General features: G+C 41.4%; 1 protein-coding gene across 3 annotated transcripts in view; it reads right to left on the bottom strand.

Annotated features, from left to right (window-relative positions):
* ACYP2 (acylphosphatase 2) overlaps window positions 1-14,503 on the bottom strand; it is a 183,347-nt gene extending 168,844 nt beyond the window's left edge. For all 3 annotated transcript variants that reach the window (XM_040224833.1, XM_040224834.1, XM_040224835.1), the window contains exon 1: window positions 14,247-14,503. In XM_040224833.1, the coding sequence (XP_040080767.1) occupies window positions 14,247-14,388 (142 nt within the window). In that variant the 5' untranslated portion in view covers window positions 14,389-14,503. The remainder of the gene's footprint in view (window positions 1-14,246) is intronic.
* Between the last annotated feature and the right edge of the window lie 5,075 nt (window positions 14,504-19,578).

Genomic DNA, 19,578 nt, shown 5'->3' with positions numbered 1-19,578 from the left:
TGCTCACTCCACCCTTAACCTCTTACTGCCAGAAACACAGGAGCTGCCAGAAAGGGAGTAACAGCAAGCTCCCCATTCCCAAGCCCCATCCCACCCCACCCTGACTCCCGGTGAAGAGCGACATCCTTTCAACATTTATGAATCCCCAGCAGCCTTTCCACCAGCTATCTGTGAACAGATGACAAAAAGGCCATTTTCTTAAGGTGACAGGGTTTGAGGAATTTTTCTAAGAAGTATCCAACACAGTGCAAGGTGAAGGAAATTACCTACTCTAGTCTGTTAATGAAATAGTCTTTTCACACCAATAATGTAAGAATTCAGCAACTCATAACAAGCACACTATTAGACATTGTAATTATCCACTTAACAAATATTCATTAATTGTCTAATTCTAAATGCAGAGAATGAGATGAGTAAATAAGATAGTCCCTGGCATCTAGGAGCTTACTAGTGGGAAAGACAGACAAAATGGCAATTAAAATGTAGACCACAACAGATCTAAAATTTCAGTTATAAAATCATTAAGTACTAGAGATATAATATACAACATGGTAAATATAATTAACATATGAAAGTCATTAAGAGAGTAAATCCTTAGGGTTCGTATCACAAGGAAAAAAATCTTATTCATTTAATTTTGCACCTATATGAGATGACGGATATTCACTACTAAACTTACTATGATACTAATTTCATGATGTATATGTCACATCATTATGATGCATACCTTAAACTTATACAGTTGTTGTTGTTTAGTCTCTAAATCATGTCCGACTCTTTGCAGCTCCATGGACTGTAGCATGCCAAGCTCTTCTGTCCATGGGATTTCCCAGTTAAGAATAGTGGAGTGGGTTACCATTTCCTTCTCCAGGGGATCTTCCTGACCCAGGGATCAAACCTCTGTCTCCGGCATTGGCAGGTGGATTCTTTACCACTGAGCCACCTGGGAAGCCCCCAAAAATGTATACAGTACTATCAACTATATTTCAATAAAAATGGGGGAAAATTTTTAATAGAACAATCATGAGTTGTGAAATCATAAATCAGGATGCAAGTGGGCATTCATAGGACAAACAAATGACAGTCCTTGGGTGATTTTAGGGAAAGCTTATTGAAAATATGTTTAGAGTTGAGACTTGGATGATGAGCAAAATTTAGTATGATGAGAATGGAATAACATTACAAATGGAAGAACATGAGCCAAGTCCCAAAGTCAAGAACATGGGTTATTCGGATACCATACATGGTCAAATATTCAAAACCATGTCATTGCACTCATTTTACCAATTATTTCTAGCCTCAAATTTCGTTTAAGACTTGCTAAGAAAATCGTTTCTGTTTCGACTATTTCTAGAAAAACAGATAATAATGTCTTTACAGCCTCGTCCTAGTTATCCTAATCTCTCAACTGACCCACAGGAATGGCCCCCTTCACTAGTCTCTCTACGTCTAGCTCTGCCCTCCTACAGTCTAGTCTCCATAAAGCAGCCACAGTGGTTTTCTTTCCTTAAGTGAAACCATTGCTTCCACACCTTAAAACTCTCTGGTGGCTTCCCATTACACTCAAATATAGTCTGGTTACCACAGCCTCCAGGTCCCTTTCTAATCTCCGTCTCATCTCTTAGGACTCTCCTTTGCTCATTCCATTCCAGCAATTTTTCTTCTTTGTGCCCCTCAAAATGCCAAGTGTGTTCCTGCCTCAGAGCCTTTGCATTTACTGTTCCCTCTGCCTGAAATGGTCTTCCCTCTGCTCTCCTCATAACCGGCTCCTTCTCATCGTTCATGTCTCTGCACCAATGTCATCTCCACAGAGAAATATTCCCTAACCAATTTCTCTAAAACAGCAGTGCACCCCTATATGTTTCTGGGATATGCATAACACCAATAACCATATGATATTATTATGGATTTGTTTACTTTTTAAAATTTCCTGTCTACACTGTCAGTTATATTTGGGCCGAATTTTCTGTCTCATTCACCACTGTGTCCCCAACATCTAGACCAGACCTTTGCACATAGCTGTTGAATAAATGAAAACAACATAGCTGTTGAATGATAGAACAACCAGCTGATAAATATTTAGTGAAATGTTTCATTGTCCTGTAATAGCTCATTATTAACATTGCAAATATACATGCAACTATATTGATTAGAATTTAAATTTCATTTCAAAGTGATGATAAATTTACTGCACTCGATGCTGGAAAAAATTATAAGAATTCTGTGTTGATTCTAGTATAACTTTACTACTTTATCTAAAGGATAATATAGAGTACTTGGTGTGTGTGTCCGTGTATTTATATAGTATATACTATAAAGGATAGCAAAAAGTCACTAACTAATGCTTAAGTTGACAAATCAAGAAATAGTAATATGAGTATGTTGCTTATAAATAACAGCTTAATGACCATAAAAATGGAAAAAAGAAATGTCTTAATTAGTTGTCTTATAGAACTTTAGAGGCCTTGGGACTCGGAGACTAGAGTAGGATATGGTGACTGTATTTGTAACCATGAATGGTAAGGGCACACACACATTTATTAAAAAAATCTTAATACAATAGAACTAAAGGACTGTCCTTTACATTTAAGAGAATTAATTGTAGGCTAAGTTCATACTGCTTAACAAATTGGGTAGATAATACAAGTGTTACCCATTGCTTTAAGCAGTGATTCAACTGAAAAAACATAAGACTGAGATAAATCATACATGAAAGATTCAATATGTACTTAACAGAAATTCAGGTTGTCTTGGTTATAAATGAAATGTTTTGAGACTGAGACCATGGAGATCAAAGACTTTCTGAAATATGTCCTTTTGCAGCAAGACTTGAAAAATAATACCAAATGTAATTACTATGCTGTTAAATGTAATTACTATGCTGTTAAATGTGATTAATATATGAATATCTGTGGCAGACACTGTTAGCTGCCTACACAAAATCCACTTTCCCCTTGTTTTCTAACAGAATTTTTATGTTACTTTGGGGCAGCAACATGCTCTTCTGCATTTCCCAATCTTCCTTCTAAGAGGGGGGGCCCATGAGATGTAAGCTGAGACATCGGCTGAAGCTTTCAAGAAAGCTCATTGACAAGGGCTGACTCAGCCAGGGGTCCATCTTTGTATCCTCTCCTCCTGACTATATGGTGAGCCTAATGACTGGAGCTACAACAGCTATCTTAAAACCATGAGGGAAAGCCCAAGGAAATCGCAGAGACCTTGGCCGTGACATCCCTGAGGGATGGGGCAGGTGAGGAATAGGGAATGAAAGGAACTGTGGGGCAGGAATTCTTTGGTGGGGGGTGATGGAAATGTTATAAATTACATAGTAATGATAGCAGCAAGTGCTTCCCAGATGACTCTGGTAATGAATCCACCTGCCAAAGCAGGAGATGCAAGAGATGTGGTTCAATCCCTGCGTCGGGAGGATCCCTTGGAGGAGGGCATGGGCAACCCACTCCAGTATTCTTGCCTGGAAAACTCTATGGACAGAGGAGCCTGGCAGGCTACAGACCATGGGGTTGCCAAGAATCAGACACGATTGACCTACTGAGCATGCACCCGTGTTGTAGATTTTACAGCTTATTTCTGGAGGAGAAAGTTTCTTTGCCCTCGTAATAGTTCCTTTAATGAGGAGAAATATCCATTCATGTGTCACTCCTGGCCACTCTTTACCTGTTCCTGACTCCTCGTTGGGGACATGCAGTCCAGTGGGTAAGTTTGGAAGGAGAAGCATATATAGGCCAGGTGCTTCCTCCTTTTCTTTCTGGGAACTAGATACTCAAAGGAATCACCCTTTTTGCTCTGCCCATAGAGGAAGCCCTGCTGGTGTCTGGGGTGCTGTGTTCAACGCTGCAGAATAGATCATTATAACGTTCACTTGCCTGAAGACTGACACCACATCCCCAAAACTCTGCCTTACTCATTGTCTGTGTGTGTGTATGTGCGCGTGCTAAGTCATTTCAGTAGCATCTGACTCTACGCAACCCTATGGACTGTAGCCCGTGAGGCTCCTCTGTCCATGGGACTCTCTGGGCAAGAACACTTGAGTGGACTTGTCAATAATTCACATAATGAAGAGTGGTGTTGTTTACCGGCCCCCTCAACCACAACCTTTACTTTAAAGCCTTAGAAGGAATGTATATCAAGATGTGTCGGGACCTCCAGGCCATTAGCTTTCTGAAGCAGTGGACCATGCAGAAACTAACTGTTCAAAGCTCTATAATACACTTGGAATTTTCCCAGAGTCTTTCTGAAAATCCTGATCCTAGTTTGAAGCATACTGTGTAACAGAGGGAGGTCCACATAGATAAAAGTGAATGTGGCCACAGTTGACCAGTATTGGCTGGAACTCAGCACTCTCAGGACTGGGCTGGTATTGGAGATGATGCTTCCATGAGCTTCCATGGCCTCTCTGCACTGCTTCCACCCTGCTTGCTAAAGAGAAGGGAAGCTGATGTGACACATGCAGGATTTTCACAGACACACTGCTCTAGAAAATGGGACAGACGTCAGCTGCTTCGGTCATGAGTGCCTCAAAAACAATATGCCACTGAGTCTGGGCTCAATCAGCTGCAACCAGACCCTGCTTTGTGAAAAGATGTGTCAGGAAGGAACTCTGAGGTGAATATTTGCAAAGCAAATCATACTTTAAATCTACAAAAAAAATTAGTATTTAAAAAAAACATATGATGGATTTCAAACTTCAGTGTCATTTCATGAAAAATCAAATTTTCGTATTAAACTGTACCCCCTTCATCTTGGGATTTGACTTTGTGTGTCAATTTTGAATGCAGGAAGCCATCCAGTCATTACCTTACAAAGTAGCCCTTAATGACTTTAAACGTCTTTAACTGTTAGAAAGGTCTTCCTTCTATGGAATAAAATTCTGCCTCACTTCCACCTTTCACCATCCATCTAGGATCTGTCCCCTGGAGCTACACACCACGGCATGTTTCAAATAGTCTAAACAGTCATTATACTACTGTTTCTTCTCTAAGCCAACTACCCACAAGCACTTCAATTTAATTTGAGATACATGGGAGTCCATATCAGAAGCACAGCCTGAAGGGGATATAAAAACAAGCTAGCTTGACCTTTAAAATGCCATCCTTATTATCTCGGAAAAGGAAATGGCAACCCACTCCAGTATTCTTGCCTGGAGAATCCCGTGGACAGAGGAGCCTGGTGGGCTGCTGTCGATGGGGTCGCACAGAGTCGGACACGACTGCAGCGACTTAGCATGCTTGCATGCATTGGAGAAGGAAATGGCAACCCACTCAAGTATTCTTGCCTGGAGAATCCCAGGGACAGAGGAGCCTGGTGGGCTGCCGTCTATGGGGTCGCAAAGAGTCGGACACGACTGACGCAACTTAGCAGCAGCAGCAGCAGCCTTATTGTCGAGTTAGAGACACAGATACGTGTATACACATAAGTATAGCTGAAAAAAGAATAATTTGGAGAAATAAAAAACAAGAAATAGAACAGAATTACAAATGAAATGCTATAGGGGAAAAAATGAGAAAGAAAATTAACCATATTTCTTGAATTTAATGTATTAAAACTTTCAACCTCTAAAACCCAATTTTACCACCTACCTGTCTACATAGGAAAATCATGTACACCCAAATCATGTGGTTTCTAACCAAATTATTCAGTAATTCATCTCAATTTTCATTTTAAGATATTTTAAAGAAAATTGTTATTTATCACTTCTCTGGTGGCTCAGAGGTTAAAGCATCTGCCTCCAATGCGGGAGACCTGGGTTTGATCCCTGGGTCGGGAAGATCCCCTGGAGAAGGAAATGGTAACCCACTCCAGTATTCTTGCCTGGAGAATCCCATGGACAGAGAAGCCTGGTAGGCTACAGTCCACGGGGTCGCAAAGAGTCGGACACGACTGAGTGACTTCACTATATGCTATACACTACATTGTTGTAGTCCAGTAAGGTACTCCCATTCTAATCTGAGTCAACACCATCAAATAAACTGTTGAATTTCTTATGTACAGGTGAACTTACATATTACCACAATCCACTTCTACAAGTGCTGTTAGTATTCACCTGAGCATAGGTAAAGCATCTATATACGCTGCTTAAATCAGTTCCTCTTTCAAAGTTACAGATATTATTCTCAATAACTAATTATGTATAGGAACATAACAAACCATGCCATAGCTATGAACCCTCTAAAAACACAGGTCAGTCCCCTACTCCACTGTCCCTCATCCTAAAGCCCCCAGTGCAGCAGAAGTTGATGTGGGGAAAAAACATGGGGCTTCTTGAGAATTTGGAGATAAAGTAAAGGACAGAAAGGGAGGTGGAAAAAAAGAGTAACTTAAGAGTGGACAAACACTGTCTCAGCCAGGTGATCAAGGTTTTAACATCAACAGTGGTAAGTCATGTCGATATTGTGTACATTTGATACAGTGTGAAGAGAAAAGCACTTTACCTCTTGGGTCTTCCTCCTGATAACCCACAACCTTGGTTTTATAACAAAAATACTAGACAAATCCCAATTTGGGAGCATTCTACAAGGTACCTAGCCTCAAACCACTCCTCTAAACCACCAAGGTCATGGAAAACAAGGCAAGTCTGAGAAACTATCACAGCAGAAAGAAACCTAAGAGGACAAAATGACTAAATGCAGTGTAATAACCTAGATGAATCTTGAACCCAAGAGGACTTTAGAAAACAGACTTTAGCTAAAAATAATATATCAGTGTTGGCTCACCAGTTCTGACAAAGGTACCATACAATGGAAGAAGTTTACCATAGGGGAAACTGGATGTGGAGTATACAAGAATTCTCTGTAGTATCTTTCTAACTTTTCTATAATTCTAAAACTTCTATAAAACAACAAAAAAATATTTTTTTTAAAGAAAGGGAAGGGATGGAAGTGTAGCAATGGAGGGAAGCTGCAGCCTGATGGAAGAAATGTGCGCATACTGAAGTATGGGGAAGTCATGCTGGCTCATCCAAGAGTTGCCTTGACTTCTATGCTAACTAAAACAGTCTATCTGTGGGTTATCAAACATACACTGTATATGTGCTTTAACTATTAAATAAAAGGGCATATTACCAAGAAGTAAAGTATATTCATGTTAAAAATAAAGATTAAGGGACTTCCTTGTCCATTGAGTGGTTAAGACTCTGCACTTCCACTGCAAGGGGCATGGGTTACATCCATGGTAGGGGAACTAAGATCCTGCATGCCACACAGTGTGGTCAAAAAATAATAAAATAATAAAGATTAAATCCCTCCCTTTCTGGAACACCAATGCTGGTGCTCCTTCTATGATAAGACTTTCTTCCCAGCTGCTAAGGTTAGTGACTCACTGTGTACATGCCAATCTATTTCTCTGAAATCTTGAAGGAAAGAATCACTAATTTGTTACATGCTCTTTGCTTTGATAAGATATAAAACTGTGCTGGAAATCATGCTTCTCCAGAGCAGTTTCTCAGAATTATCTGAGGGACTGTCTCCCAGGCTATAGTCCTTAGTCTGGCTGAAATAAAACTCTTTCCTACTCTTATCATAGATTGTTTTTTGATTATTTCTGTCAACAAGGCTACAGTTCTATGTGTGGACTTTGCAGAAGGGTCTGAGAAGTAAACCCACTATTTGTAATATTATTTCCATAAATAATTTCCCTAAGTTTCAAACAACCAACTTATAAACTATTTCTTGAAATGTAATCTGTTTGCAAATTAGGGTGTATGTATCTGAGAACAAGGAAGAGGATGACTCCTGGAACATTTTGACTACCATTTTGTCACCAAGGATGATTTAAATTCAAACATTCTAAATATTACAGCATATGTTTTTGGCTAGAAAGTATTTTCTGTCATAAGTTCCATCAAGCTAAATCAATTCATTGATCAATTTTCTATCAGGACAGGACAGTCATTTTCCATTTTTTCCATATTAATTTTTATATAATTTAAGCAATTTTCATTAAGAATAGTTTCATTTAAATATTTTCATGACAATTTATCAGTCTATATTTTGTCTATATGTCCTTATATCTTCCTCCATGGTAAATTTACTTTCATAACCATTATTTCTAACAAGCCAGTATTCACTAAGGTTTTTATTATTCTATACTTTTAAAAGATCTCTTTATTTTTCATTTTATATTATTAATTTTTTAAAGTTTTTATTATTTACTGTCAACAGTTTCTACACTATTATTATGACTCAGACAAAAAGCTAATGGTTTGTAATTATTTCTTAGGTAAGCCACTAGAAAATTGTGAGCAGTTCTGTGAGACACAGAGAGACACGGGCTGGTGACACTGCCAAGTAACAGAGAGAGTCAGAGACCACAGTTTTGAACGAGCTGACTGCTCACTGACCAGGTCAAATGTCCTTGGAGCCAAAACGACCATAAAAGCATCCTTAGGGTCATCTGGAATGACCTAGATGCCAGGTCCAAATGTCCTACATCAGTTCACGTACATGCTCAGTGTGTAGGTCAGGAGGAAGGCAAAATAAATATGGAAAGGGCATTGAGAGGAGGAGCAACAGGATATAGTGACTAAGAGCATGGGCTCTGCTCGCGGTTCAAATCCCAGTGCCATCACTTAACTCACTGTAACCTGGAAAAGTTATTTCACTATGTCTTAATTTCTCCATTTGTTAAATGAGGAAGCTGGTTGAGATCATAGGGTTGAGGATTAAATGAGTACAGAGCTTGGCACATCCTAAATCCTCAGCAAATGTCAGTGCATATTTGTGCAAATATGTGCCTATGGGTTTGTCCCACATACTAGGCCTTGATAAGCCAATAGTATGCATGTACTCTCACAGCTTAATGACTGTAAAACAACTCTCTTCCATTTAATACACTGTAAACAACAGAGGTTATTGCCTTAAATCTGATTTTTAAACCTGACTGTTTATATATGGGGCTTCCCGGGTGGCGCTAGTGGTAAAGAACCCACCTGCCAATGTAGGTGATGTAAGACACTCAGGTTCAATCCCTGGATCAGGAAGATCCTCTGGAGAAGGGCATGGCAACCCACTCCAGTATTCTTGCCTGGAGAATCCAATGGACACAGGAGCCTGGCAGCCAATGGTCCATAGGGTCACAGAGTCGGACACTCAGCATGGGGCTCAGGATGCTCAGGACAGGGAACACTCTCATTAAATGCCACACACGTGTGTGCACACACACACTCAACTACTCCTATATCTGTCTAGTAAACAAAATACTTTGTCAAGTGACCTTTGTCACCATTTTCATATTTTATGTCATATATTATGTGCTTCAATGACTCTTTGTGTCCATTTTCAATGTAAATTACCATGTCCCTGGGTATACCAAAGACACGGTAAGGCATGAGGGGTACAAGGCATGAATAATTTTCAGTTCAGTTCAGTCGCTCAGTCATGTCTGACTCTTTGCAACCCCATGAATTGCAGCACGCCGGGCCTCCACGTCCATCACCAACTCCCGGAGTTCACTCAGACTCACATCCATCGAGTCGGTAATGCCATCCAGCCATCTCATCCTTTTGTCGTCCCCTTCTCCTCCTGCCCCCAATCCCTCCCAGCATCAGAGCCTTTTCCAATGAGTCAACTCTTCACATGAGGTGGCCAAAGTACTGGAGCTTCAGCTTTAGCATCATTCCTTCCAAAAAAATCCCAGGGCTGATCTCCTTCACAATGGACTGGTCGGATCTCCTTGCAGTCCAAGGGACTCTCAAGAGTCTTCTCTAACACCACAGTTCAAAAGCATCAATTCTTCAGCGCTCAGCCTTCTTCACAGTCCAACTCTCACATCCATACATGACCACAGGAAAAACCATAGCCTTGACTAGACGGACCTTAGTCGGCAAAGTAATGTCTCTGCTTTTGAATATACTATCTAGGTTGCTCCTAACTTTTCTTCCAAGGAGTAAGCGTCTTTTAATTTCATGGCTGCAATCACCATCTGCAGTGATTTTGGAGCCTCCCAAAATAAAGTCTGACACTGTTTCCACTGTTTCCCCATCTATTTCCCATGAAGTGATGGGACCGGATGCCATGATCTTTGTTTTCTGAATGTTGAGCTTTAGGCCAACTTTTTCACTCTCCACTTTCACTTTCATCAAGAGGCTTTTTAGTTCCTCTTCACTTTCTGCCATAAGAGTGGTGTCATCTGCATATCTGGGGTTATTGATATTTCTCCCGGCAATCTTGATTCCAGCTTGTGTCTCTTCCAGTCCAGCGTTTCTCATGATGTACTCTGCATGTAAGTTAAATAAGCAGGGTGACAATATACAGCCTTGACGTACTCCTTTTCCTACTTGGAACCAGTCTGTTGTTCCATGTCCAGTTCTAACTGCTGCTTCCTGACCTGCATACAGATTTATCAAGAGGCAGAATAATTTTAAGTAATCAATTTCTTTATTTTCAACTTCAATATATATTTTTGCCCCTAAAACTGACCTGTCTTGAGGAGACAACAGTAGTCTGTCTTTATTTTCTTTTCTTATGTCCCTTTCCAGTAACCCTTTGAAAAAGGGGCCTATTTCTTTACAAAAGACATACTTTCACCCATTCATTAGCTTATTCAGGTACATTTCCCCAAGGTGCAAAAACCTCGAAGTACCAAAATACAAAGATAATTTAACCTTCTAATCAAGGTTTCATAAAACACCCCCAGCTTTCTCCTGAAGACATGAATTTCCAAATAAATTTACCTTCTAAATAATGTTTATCATACTTTTAAATGTACTTATATTATTTTCATCAATTGTATTCTAATAAGAGTCACAATAGTAACTTAACCCAGAATAAAAAAAAAAAAAAAGAAGAATAGAGCTTTACGGTCAAAGGAAATTAAGAAAATATACACACATATATATGTACATACATACATATGTACATACATACTGCAGAAAAGTTCAGTGGGTCACCAATCAGAACCACTCAAGCATAACACTCAGGTAAAATTCTGTGGGGGAAACTGAATGGAAATCAAATTCAAACAGAAAAAAAGTATGATGCAAACATGGGTGCAGTCTCAAAAATGACAAAATGATCTCTGTTCTTTTCCAAGTCAAACCATTTAATATCACAGTAATCCAAGTCTATGGCCCAACCAGTAATGCTGAAGAAGCTGAAATTGAACGGTTCTATGAAGATCTACAAGATCTTGTAGAACTAACACCCCAAAAAGATGTCCTTTTCATTATAGGAGACTGGAATACAAAAGTAGGAAGTCAAGAAATACCTGGAATAACAGGCAAATTTGGCCTTGGAGTACAAAATGAAGCAGGGCAAAGGCTAATAGAGTTTTGCCAAGAGAATGCACTGGTCATAGCAAACACCCTCTTCCAACAATACAAGAGATGACTCTACACATGGACATCACCAGATGTTCAATACCGAAATCAGATTGATTCTTTGCAGCCAAAGATGAAGAAGCTCTATACAGACAGCAAAAACAAGAACAGGAGCTGACTGTGGCTCAGATGATGAACTCCTTATTGCCAAATTCAGACTTAAATTGAAGAAAGTAGGGAAAACCACTAGACCATTCAGATATGACCTAAATCAAATCCCTTATGATTATACAGTGGTAGTGAGAAATAGATTTAAGGGATTATATCTGATAGACAGAGTGCCTGAAGAACTATGGACAAAGGTTCCTGACATTGTATAGGAGGCAGGGATCAAGACCATCCCCAAGAAAAAGAAACGCAAAAGGCAAAACTGGTTGTCTGAGGAGGCCCTATAAATAGCTGAGGAAAGAAGAGAAGCTAAAGGCAAAGAAGAAAAGGAAAGGTATACCCATCTGCATGCTGAGTTCCAAAGAACAGTAAGGAGAGATAAGAAAGTCTTCCTCAGTGATCAATGCTAAGAAATAGAGGAATCAACTGAACGGGCAAACTAGAGATCTCTTCAAGAAAATTAGAGATACCAAGGGAACATTTCATGCAAAGATGGGTACAATAAAGGACAAAAAAGGTATAGACCTAACAGAAGCAGAAGATATTAAGAAGAGGTGGCAAGAATACACAGAACTATACAAAAAAGATTTTCATGACCCAGTTAACCAAAATGATGTGATCACTCACCTAGAGCCAGACATCCTGGAATGTGAAGTCAAGTGGGCCTTAGGAAGGAAGCATCACTATGAACAGTTAGTGGAGGTGACGGAATTTCAATTGAGCTATATCAAATCCTGAAAGATGATGCTGTGAAAGTGCTGCACTCAATATACCAGCAAATTTGGAAAACTCAGCAGTGGCCACAGGACTGGAAAATGTCAGTTTTCATTCCAATCACAAGGAAAGGCAATGCCAAAGAATGTTCAAACTACCGCACAACTGCACTCATGCTAGCAAAGTAATGCTCAAAATTCTTCAAGCCAGGCTTCAGCAGTATGTGAACCGTAAACTTCCAGATGTTCAAGTTGGATTTAGAAAAGGCAGAGGAACCAGAGATCAAATTGCCAACATCCGTTGGATCATCAAAAAAGCAGCAGAGTTCCAGAAAAACATCTACTTCTGCTTTATTGACTATGCTGAAGCCTTTGACTGTGTGGATCACAACAAAATGTGGAAAATTCTTAAAAGAGATGGGAATACCAGACCACCTTACTTATCTCCTGCGAAGTCTGTATGCAGGTCAAAAAGCAACAGTTAGAACTGGGCACAGTTAGAACTGGGAACAACAGACTGATTCCAAATTGAGAAAGAAGTACATCAAGGCTCTATATTGTCACCTTGATTATTTAACTTACATGAAGAGTGTATCATGCAAAATGCTGGGCTGGAAGAAGCACAAGCTGGAATCAAGATTGCCAGGAGAAATATCAATAACCTCAGATATGCAGATGACACCACCCTTATGGCAGAAAGTGAAGAAGAACTAAAAAGCCTCTTGATGAAAGTGAAAGAGGAGAGTGAAAAAGTTGGCTTAAAGCTCAACATTCAGAAAATGAAGATCATGACATCCAGTCCCATTACTTCATTGCAAATGTATGGAAACAGTGAGATACTTTATCTTTTGAGGCTCCAGAATCACTGCAGATGGTGACTGCAGCCGTGAAACTAAGACACTTGCTCTTTGGAAGAAAAGCTATGACCAACCTAGACAGCATATTAAAAAGCAGAGACATTACTTTGTCAACAAAGCTAGTCTAGTCAAAGCTATGGTTTTTCCAGTAGTCACATATGGATGTGAGAGTTGGACTATAAAGAAAGCTGAGCACCGAAGAACTGATGCTTTTGAATTGTGGTGTTGGAAAAGACTTGAGAGTCCCTTGCAAGGAGAGCCAACCAGTCCACCCTAAAGGAAATCAGTCCTGAATATTCTTTGGAAGGACTGATGCTGAAGCTGAAACTCCAATACTTTGGCCATCTGATGCAAAGAACTGACTCATTGGAAAAGACCCTAACGCTAGGAAGGATTGAAGGCAGGAGGACAAGGGGATGACAGAGGATGAGATGGTTGGATGGCATCACTGGCTCTATGGACATGAGTTTGAGCATGCTCCAGGAGTTGGTGATAGACAGGGAAGTCTGGCAAGCTGCAGGCCATAGAGTCCCAATGAGTCCAACAGGGCTCAGTGACTGAACTGAACAGTTTCTGATTTGAACGAATGATGGCAAATATTAAATCGCCACCATATTTATATTCCACTGGATAAATTTCAGTGATTTTTAACATTTTAATTTAGAAATAATGGTAGTTCCAGTAAGCCAGACATTACATCCTTTGCAATGATTTAAACTTATGACGTAACAAAAAGAAGATAACAACATAATAATTCCTTTAGGAGCTACACTGGCAAAAGTATTACCATCCTACAAAATGAAGCCTCCAACACCATCTAGGAGTCTATTCTGAAACAATTCAACCACAGTAGTTTCAGTGGCAAGTAACGGGGATCACTAGTTCAAGGACCCTCCTCTTTTCCTCCCCCACTTCAGTTTGCCTTCTTGATCCGGACCCCTCGCACTCCCTTAGACGGCCCACTCCCAGCGCCCGGCTGTTCCTCCGTCTCCCTGCCTTTCTCCCCAAGGAGTCTCCGCTCGCCCGGCGCCCCCCCCCGCTCTCCTCCCCCGCCCACCCCAGCTCTCCGGCGCATGCTCCCTTGGTTTCCTTCCCGTGGCTGTTGCTGTGTCATGGCCGGGCGGAAGTCCCAGCCACAACGGGGCAGGGGCTCCTAAAGATGGGCTGTGCTTGTGGCAGCTTTCTGTTCTTCCTCCCCAGCACCTCTTTGATCTCCCGCTGTAGGCGGTCCCCTACCCTGCACTCTCCCGAACACTTCGTAGTCCACGGATTTGAGTGGCCTGGCGGTAGACATGGCGGCGGCGAGCCCTCTGCTGAGGAGCCGGAGCGGGGTTCGGGGCGCGGTGACTGCGGCGGCCGCGAGAGGGAGGGGGCACATGGGACCGCTTGGCGCACCCCGCGTCTGACACCGGCCCGGGACGCGACGCGCCGGGGTCACGCGTTGCGAGGTGGCAAATGAGACGGCGGGGACTGGGAGCGAGGGCAGCCCGGGATACCTGGAAGGCAGAGGCCGCTGGGCCCGCGGCCGGAGGGCTCCTTTCCCCGCCCCTCCCTCCTAGGGGAACCCGACTCGCTTCCCCCGAGGGATGCCCGCTCCGCGGCCCTGCGGCTTAATGGACCGCGGCGCTCCTTCCTCTGTGTCTGTAAACAAAAGCCGGAGGCTCGGCCCAGATGTCGGTAGTTTGGTACCCTAAAATGATCGCTTCTGAAATGAAAGATCTGCTAACCCAGTATTTCAGAGTACTTGGGTAGTAAATTTTTATTAAACGTTTAGGTACCTGCCACATCTAGGAAGTGACTTTGAGCCGTTCTTACGGTGGCAACAGCATCTGCTTCTCTATTAAGTCAGAAAGGCTTTGGGCCTGAATCCATATTCTAAATGGATTCTGATATATTCTAGGACGAGAAACTTTAAAAATCTAAACGTGTTAAAGAAACAAAAAATTTTGTCTGCTGTTAACGGATATAGCTTTTTTTAAGGTCTTTGTTCAGTAACACCCCCAATTGCCTGGAAGGTTAAAGCAGTATATACCTTAGAAAATTTTACTTCCTGGTGAGACTGTTATGTCTTAAAGCACCCCACCACTCCAAAGAATGTGGATGCAGCTATTGATAATCTGCTGCCTTCTAGAATTACAAATCCTTTTACTTTTGAGAATTTGCCTTTTCAACATATTTATTGGTTTCAATACTTTGAATCTGGCCACAGAGTTAAAACAATCTTCTGCAATCTGTTTCAACATTATGTGCTAATTCTATTAGTACCAAAAATGATCTAAAACTTGGTTAGAATGTGGTTAAACCATTTTAAAGTTAAATATATTCTGGAGGTGCTAATCCAGGTAATCTTATGTAATGAAAATCATGGTTCATTGCAGAGTCCTCATAACTTATTCTTCCTCTCATCTCCCTTTCAGTTCATTCCATGCAGAGCCTAGAAGCAGTTGTAGGTCTCATGTCATTCTTTTCAGTGACATACCTTCAACGTCTTTACAGTGCATTTCAAATAAAACCATCCCATTCAGTGGACATGAATTTGACCAAACCCAGGAGAGACTGAAGAACAGAGGAGCCTGGTGTTCTACAGTTCATGGGTTCACAAAAAAGTCAGAGAGGACTTAGCGACTGACCAACTTCAGCATCCACTAATCTCTTATTACCTGCTTCTACCTATCCGGTAGGTTTTGTCGCTGTTCAGTCGCTAAGTCATGTTGGACTCTTGCAACCACATGGACTGTAGCCCGCCAGTCTCCTCAGTTAATGGGATGTCCCAGGCAAGAATACTAGAGTGGGTTGCCATTTCCTTCTCCAGGGCAATCTTCCTGACTCAGGGACGGAACCTGCCTCTACTGCCTTGCAGGCTGATTCTTTAATCCTGCAGGTTATAGGTAGCCTATTTTAAAGACACCGGGATTATTCTGCTCTCTGAACACACCCTGACTTTTGGAAAAAAAAACAAAAAACCTTTGCTCTTGGATCTATTTTATCTGGAATACCTACTCTAGTTCCCAAATCTTCCCCTAGCCTGTTCAGTAACCTATGCAAGTACTTAGCAGATTTCATCCTAACTATTTGCTATCTTGACCACTAGTACTTTGCATTCTAAGAAGTAAGATCTCAAACTGGGTCCTATTCCTATCATTGATCTTGTCACTGACTGGAAAGGTGGACATTTTCCTTTTCTTAATCTTTTACTTTTCTCCATGTTTACCCCAAAGTACCCTTCCCTGCCAATTATTTTGTAGCTGTATTGTAATTTTAGAAGTGCAATGGCAACAACTGACATTTGCTTAGCTAAAAAATTGACTGTTTCTGCCAACAGCAGAACGTTAGTAAACAGAAATTATGTACCATTTCAGCATTGGCAATGCTGAAAGGATTGCCAATGATGTATGATTCTAAGAATAAAAATTTTAAGTAAGTGTTGCTAATGCTTAAGCTAACTTTAAACAATAAAACATTTGTGCATAATTAGAGAAAATTTTCGGAGAAGGCAATGGCACCCCACTCCAGTACTCTTGCCTGGAAAATCCCATGGACGGAGGAGCCTGGTAGGCTGCAGTCCCTGGGGTCACTTCGAGTCGGACACGACTGAGCAGCTTCAATGGACATGAATTTGAGAGGGAGTTGGTAATGGACAGGGAGGCCTGGTGTGCTGCGGTCCTTGGGGACACAAAGAGTCGGACATGACTGAGTAACTGAACTGAACTGAGCATTGAAAGAGCAGGCCTTAACAGGATATAATCGTTAACTGCCACAATTGAATCAGTTCAGTTCACTTTAGTCTCCGACTCTGGTGACCCCATGGACTGTAGCACGCCAGGCTTCCCTGTCCATCATAACTCCCGGAGTTTACTCAGACTCATATCCATTGAGTCAGTGATACCATCCAACCATTTCATCCTATGTCATCCCCTTCTCCTCCTGCCTTCAATCATTCCCAGCATCAGGGTCTTTTCAAATGAGTTCTTCACAGCAGATGGCCAAAGTATTGGAGTTTAAGCTTCAGCATCAGTCTTTCCAATGAATATTCAAGACTGATTTCCTTTAAGATGGACTAGTTGGATCTTCTTGCAGTCCAAGGGACTCTCAAGAGTCTTCTTCAACACCACAGTTCAAAGGCATCAATTCTTCAGTGCTCAGCTTTATAGTCCAGCTCTCACATCCATACATGACTACTGGAAAAACCAAAGCTTTGACTAGACAAACCTTTGTTGACAAAGTAATGTCTCTGCTTTTTAATATGCTGTCTAGGTTCATAACTTTTCTTCCAAGGAGCAAGTGTCCTTTAATTTCATGGTTGCAGTCAGCATCTGCAGTGATTTTGGAGCCCCCCCAAATAAAGTCTCTCACTGTTTCCATTGTTTACCCATTTATTTGCCATGAAGTGATGAACTATGGACAGAGGTTCGTGACATTATACAGGAGACAGGGATCAAGACCGTCACCATGGAAAAGAAATACAAAACCAAAATGGCTGTCTGAGGAGGCCTTACAAATAGCTGTGGAAAGAAGAGAAGTGAAAAGCAAAGGAGAAAAGGAAAGATATAAGCATGTGAATGCAGAGTTCCAAAGAATAGCAAGAAGAGATAAGAAAGCCTTCCTCAGCAATCAATGCAAAGAAATAGAGGAAAACAACAGAATGGGAAAGACTAGAGATCACTTCAAGAAAATTAGAGATACCAAGGGAACATTTCATGCAAAGATGGGCTCAATAAAGGACAGAAATGGTATGGACCTAACAGAGGCAGAAGATATTAAGAAGAAGTGGCAAGAATACACAGAAGAACTGTACAAAAAAGATCTTCATAACCAAGATAATCACGATGGTTTCATCACTCACCTAGAGCCAGACATCCTGGAATGTGAAGTCAAGTGGGCCTTAGAAAGCATCGCTACGAACAAAGCTTGTGGAGGTGATGGAATTCCAGTTGAGCTATATCAAATCCTGAAAGATGATGCTGTGAAAGTGCTGCACTCAGTATGCCAGCAAATTTGGAAAACTCAGCAGTGGCCACAGGACTGGAAAATGTCAATTTTCATTCCAATCCCAAAGCAAGGCAATGCCAAAGAATGCTCAAACTACCGCACAATTGCACTCATCTCACATGCTAGTAAAGTAATGCTCAAAATTCTCCAAGCCAGGCTTCAGCAATACATGAACCGTGAACTTCCTGATGTTCAAGCTGGATTTAGAAAAGGCAGAGGAACCAGAGATCAAATTGCCAACATCCGCTGGATCACGGAAAAAGCAAGAGAGTTCCAGAAAGACATCTATTTCTGCTTTATTGACTATGCCAAAGACCTTGACTGTGTGGATCACAATAAACTGTGGAAAATTCTGAACGAGATGGGAATCCCAGACCACCTGACCTGCCTCTTGAGAAATCTGTATGCAGGTCAGGAAGCAACAGTTAGAATTGGACATGGAACAACAGACTGATTCCAAATAGGAAAAGGAGTATGTCAAGGCTGTATATTGTCACCCTGCTTATTTAACTTATATGCAGAGTTCATCATGAGAAACGCTGGACTGGAAGAAGCACAAGCTGGAATCAAGACTGCCGGAAGAAATATCAATAACCTCAGATATGCAGATGACACCACCCTTATGGCAGAAAGTGAAGAGGAACTAAAAAGCCTCTTGATGAAAGTGAAAGAGGAGAGTGAAAAAGTTGGCTTAAAGCTCAACATTCAGAAAACGAAGATCATAGTATCTGGTCGCATCACTTCATGGGAAATAGATGGGGAAACAGTGGAAACAGTGTCAGACTTTATTTTGGGGGGCTCCAAAATCACTGCAGAGGGTGACTGCAGCCATGAAATTAAAAGACACTTTCTCCTTGGAAAGAAAGTTATAACCAACCTAGATAGCATATTAAAAAGTGGAGACATTACTTTGCCAACAAAGGTCTGTCTAGTCAAGGCTATGGTTTTTCCAGTGGTCATGTATGGATGTGAGAGTTGGACTGTGAAGAAAACTGAGCACCAAAGAATTGATGCTTTTGAACTATGGTGTTGGAGAAGACTCTTGAGAGTCCCTTGGACTGGAAGGGGATCCAACCAGTCCATTCTAAAGGAGATTAGTCCTAGGTGTTCTTTGGAAGGAATGATGCTAAAGCTGAAACTCCAGTACTTTGTCACCTCATGCAGAGTTGACTCATTGGAAAAGACTCTGATGCTAGGAGGGATTGGGGGCAGGAGGAGAAGGGGACAACAGAGGATGAGATGGCAGGATGGCATCACCAACTCTATGGATGTGAGTTTGAGTGAACTCTGGGAGTTGGTGATGGACAGGGAGGCCTGGCGTGCTGCAATTCATGGGGTCGCAAAGAGTCGGATACGACTGAGCAACTGAACTGAACTGATGGCACTGGATATCATGATCTTAGTTTTCTGAATGTTGAGCTTTAAGCTAACTTTTTCACTCTCCTCTTTCACTTTCATCAAGAGGCTATTAGTTCTTCTTTGCTTTCTGTCATAAGTGTGGTGTCATCTTCATAGCTGAGGGTATTGATATTTCTCTCAGCAATCTTGATTCCAGCTTGTGCTTCATCCAGTTCAGCAT

The sequence above is a fragment of the Oryx dammah genome, unplaced genomic scaffold (genome assembly GCF_014754425.2).
Source record: "Oryx dammah isolate SB20612 unplaced genomic scaffold, SCBI_Odam_1.1 HiC_scaffold_25, whole genome shotgun sequence".
Classification (NCBI taxonomy): domain Eukaryota; kingdom Metazoa; phylum Chordata; class Mammalia; order Artiodactyla; family Bovidae; genus Oryx; species Oryx dammah.
This window is presented reverse-complemented; position numbering and strand designations above follow the sequence as displayed.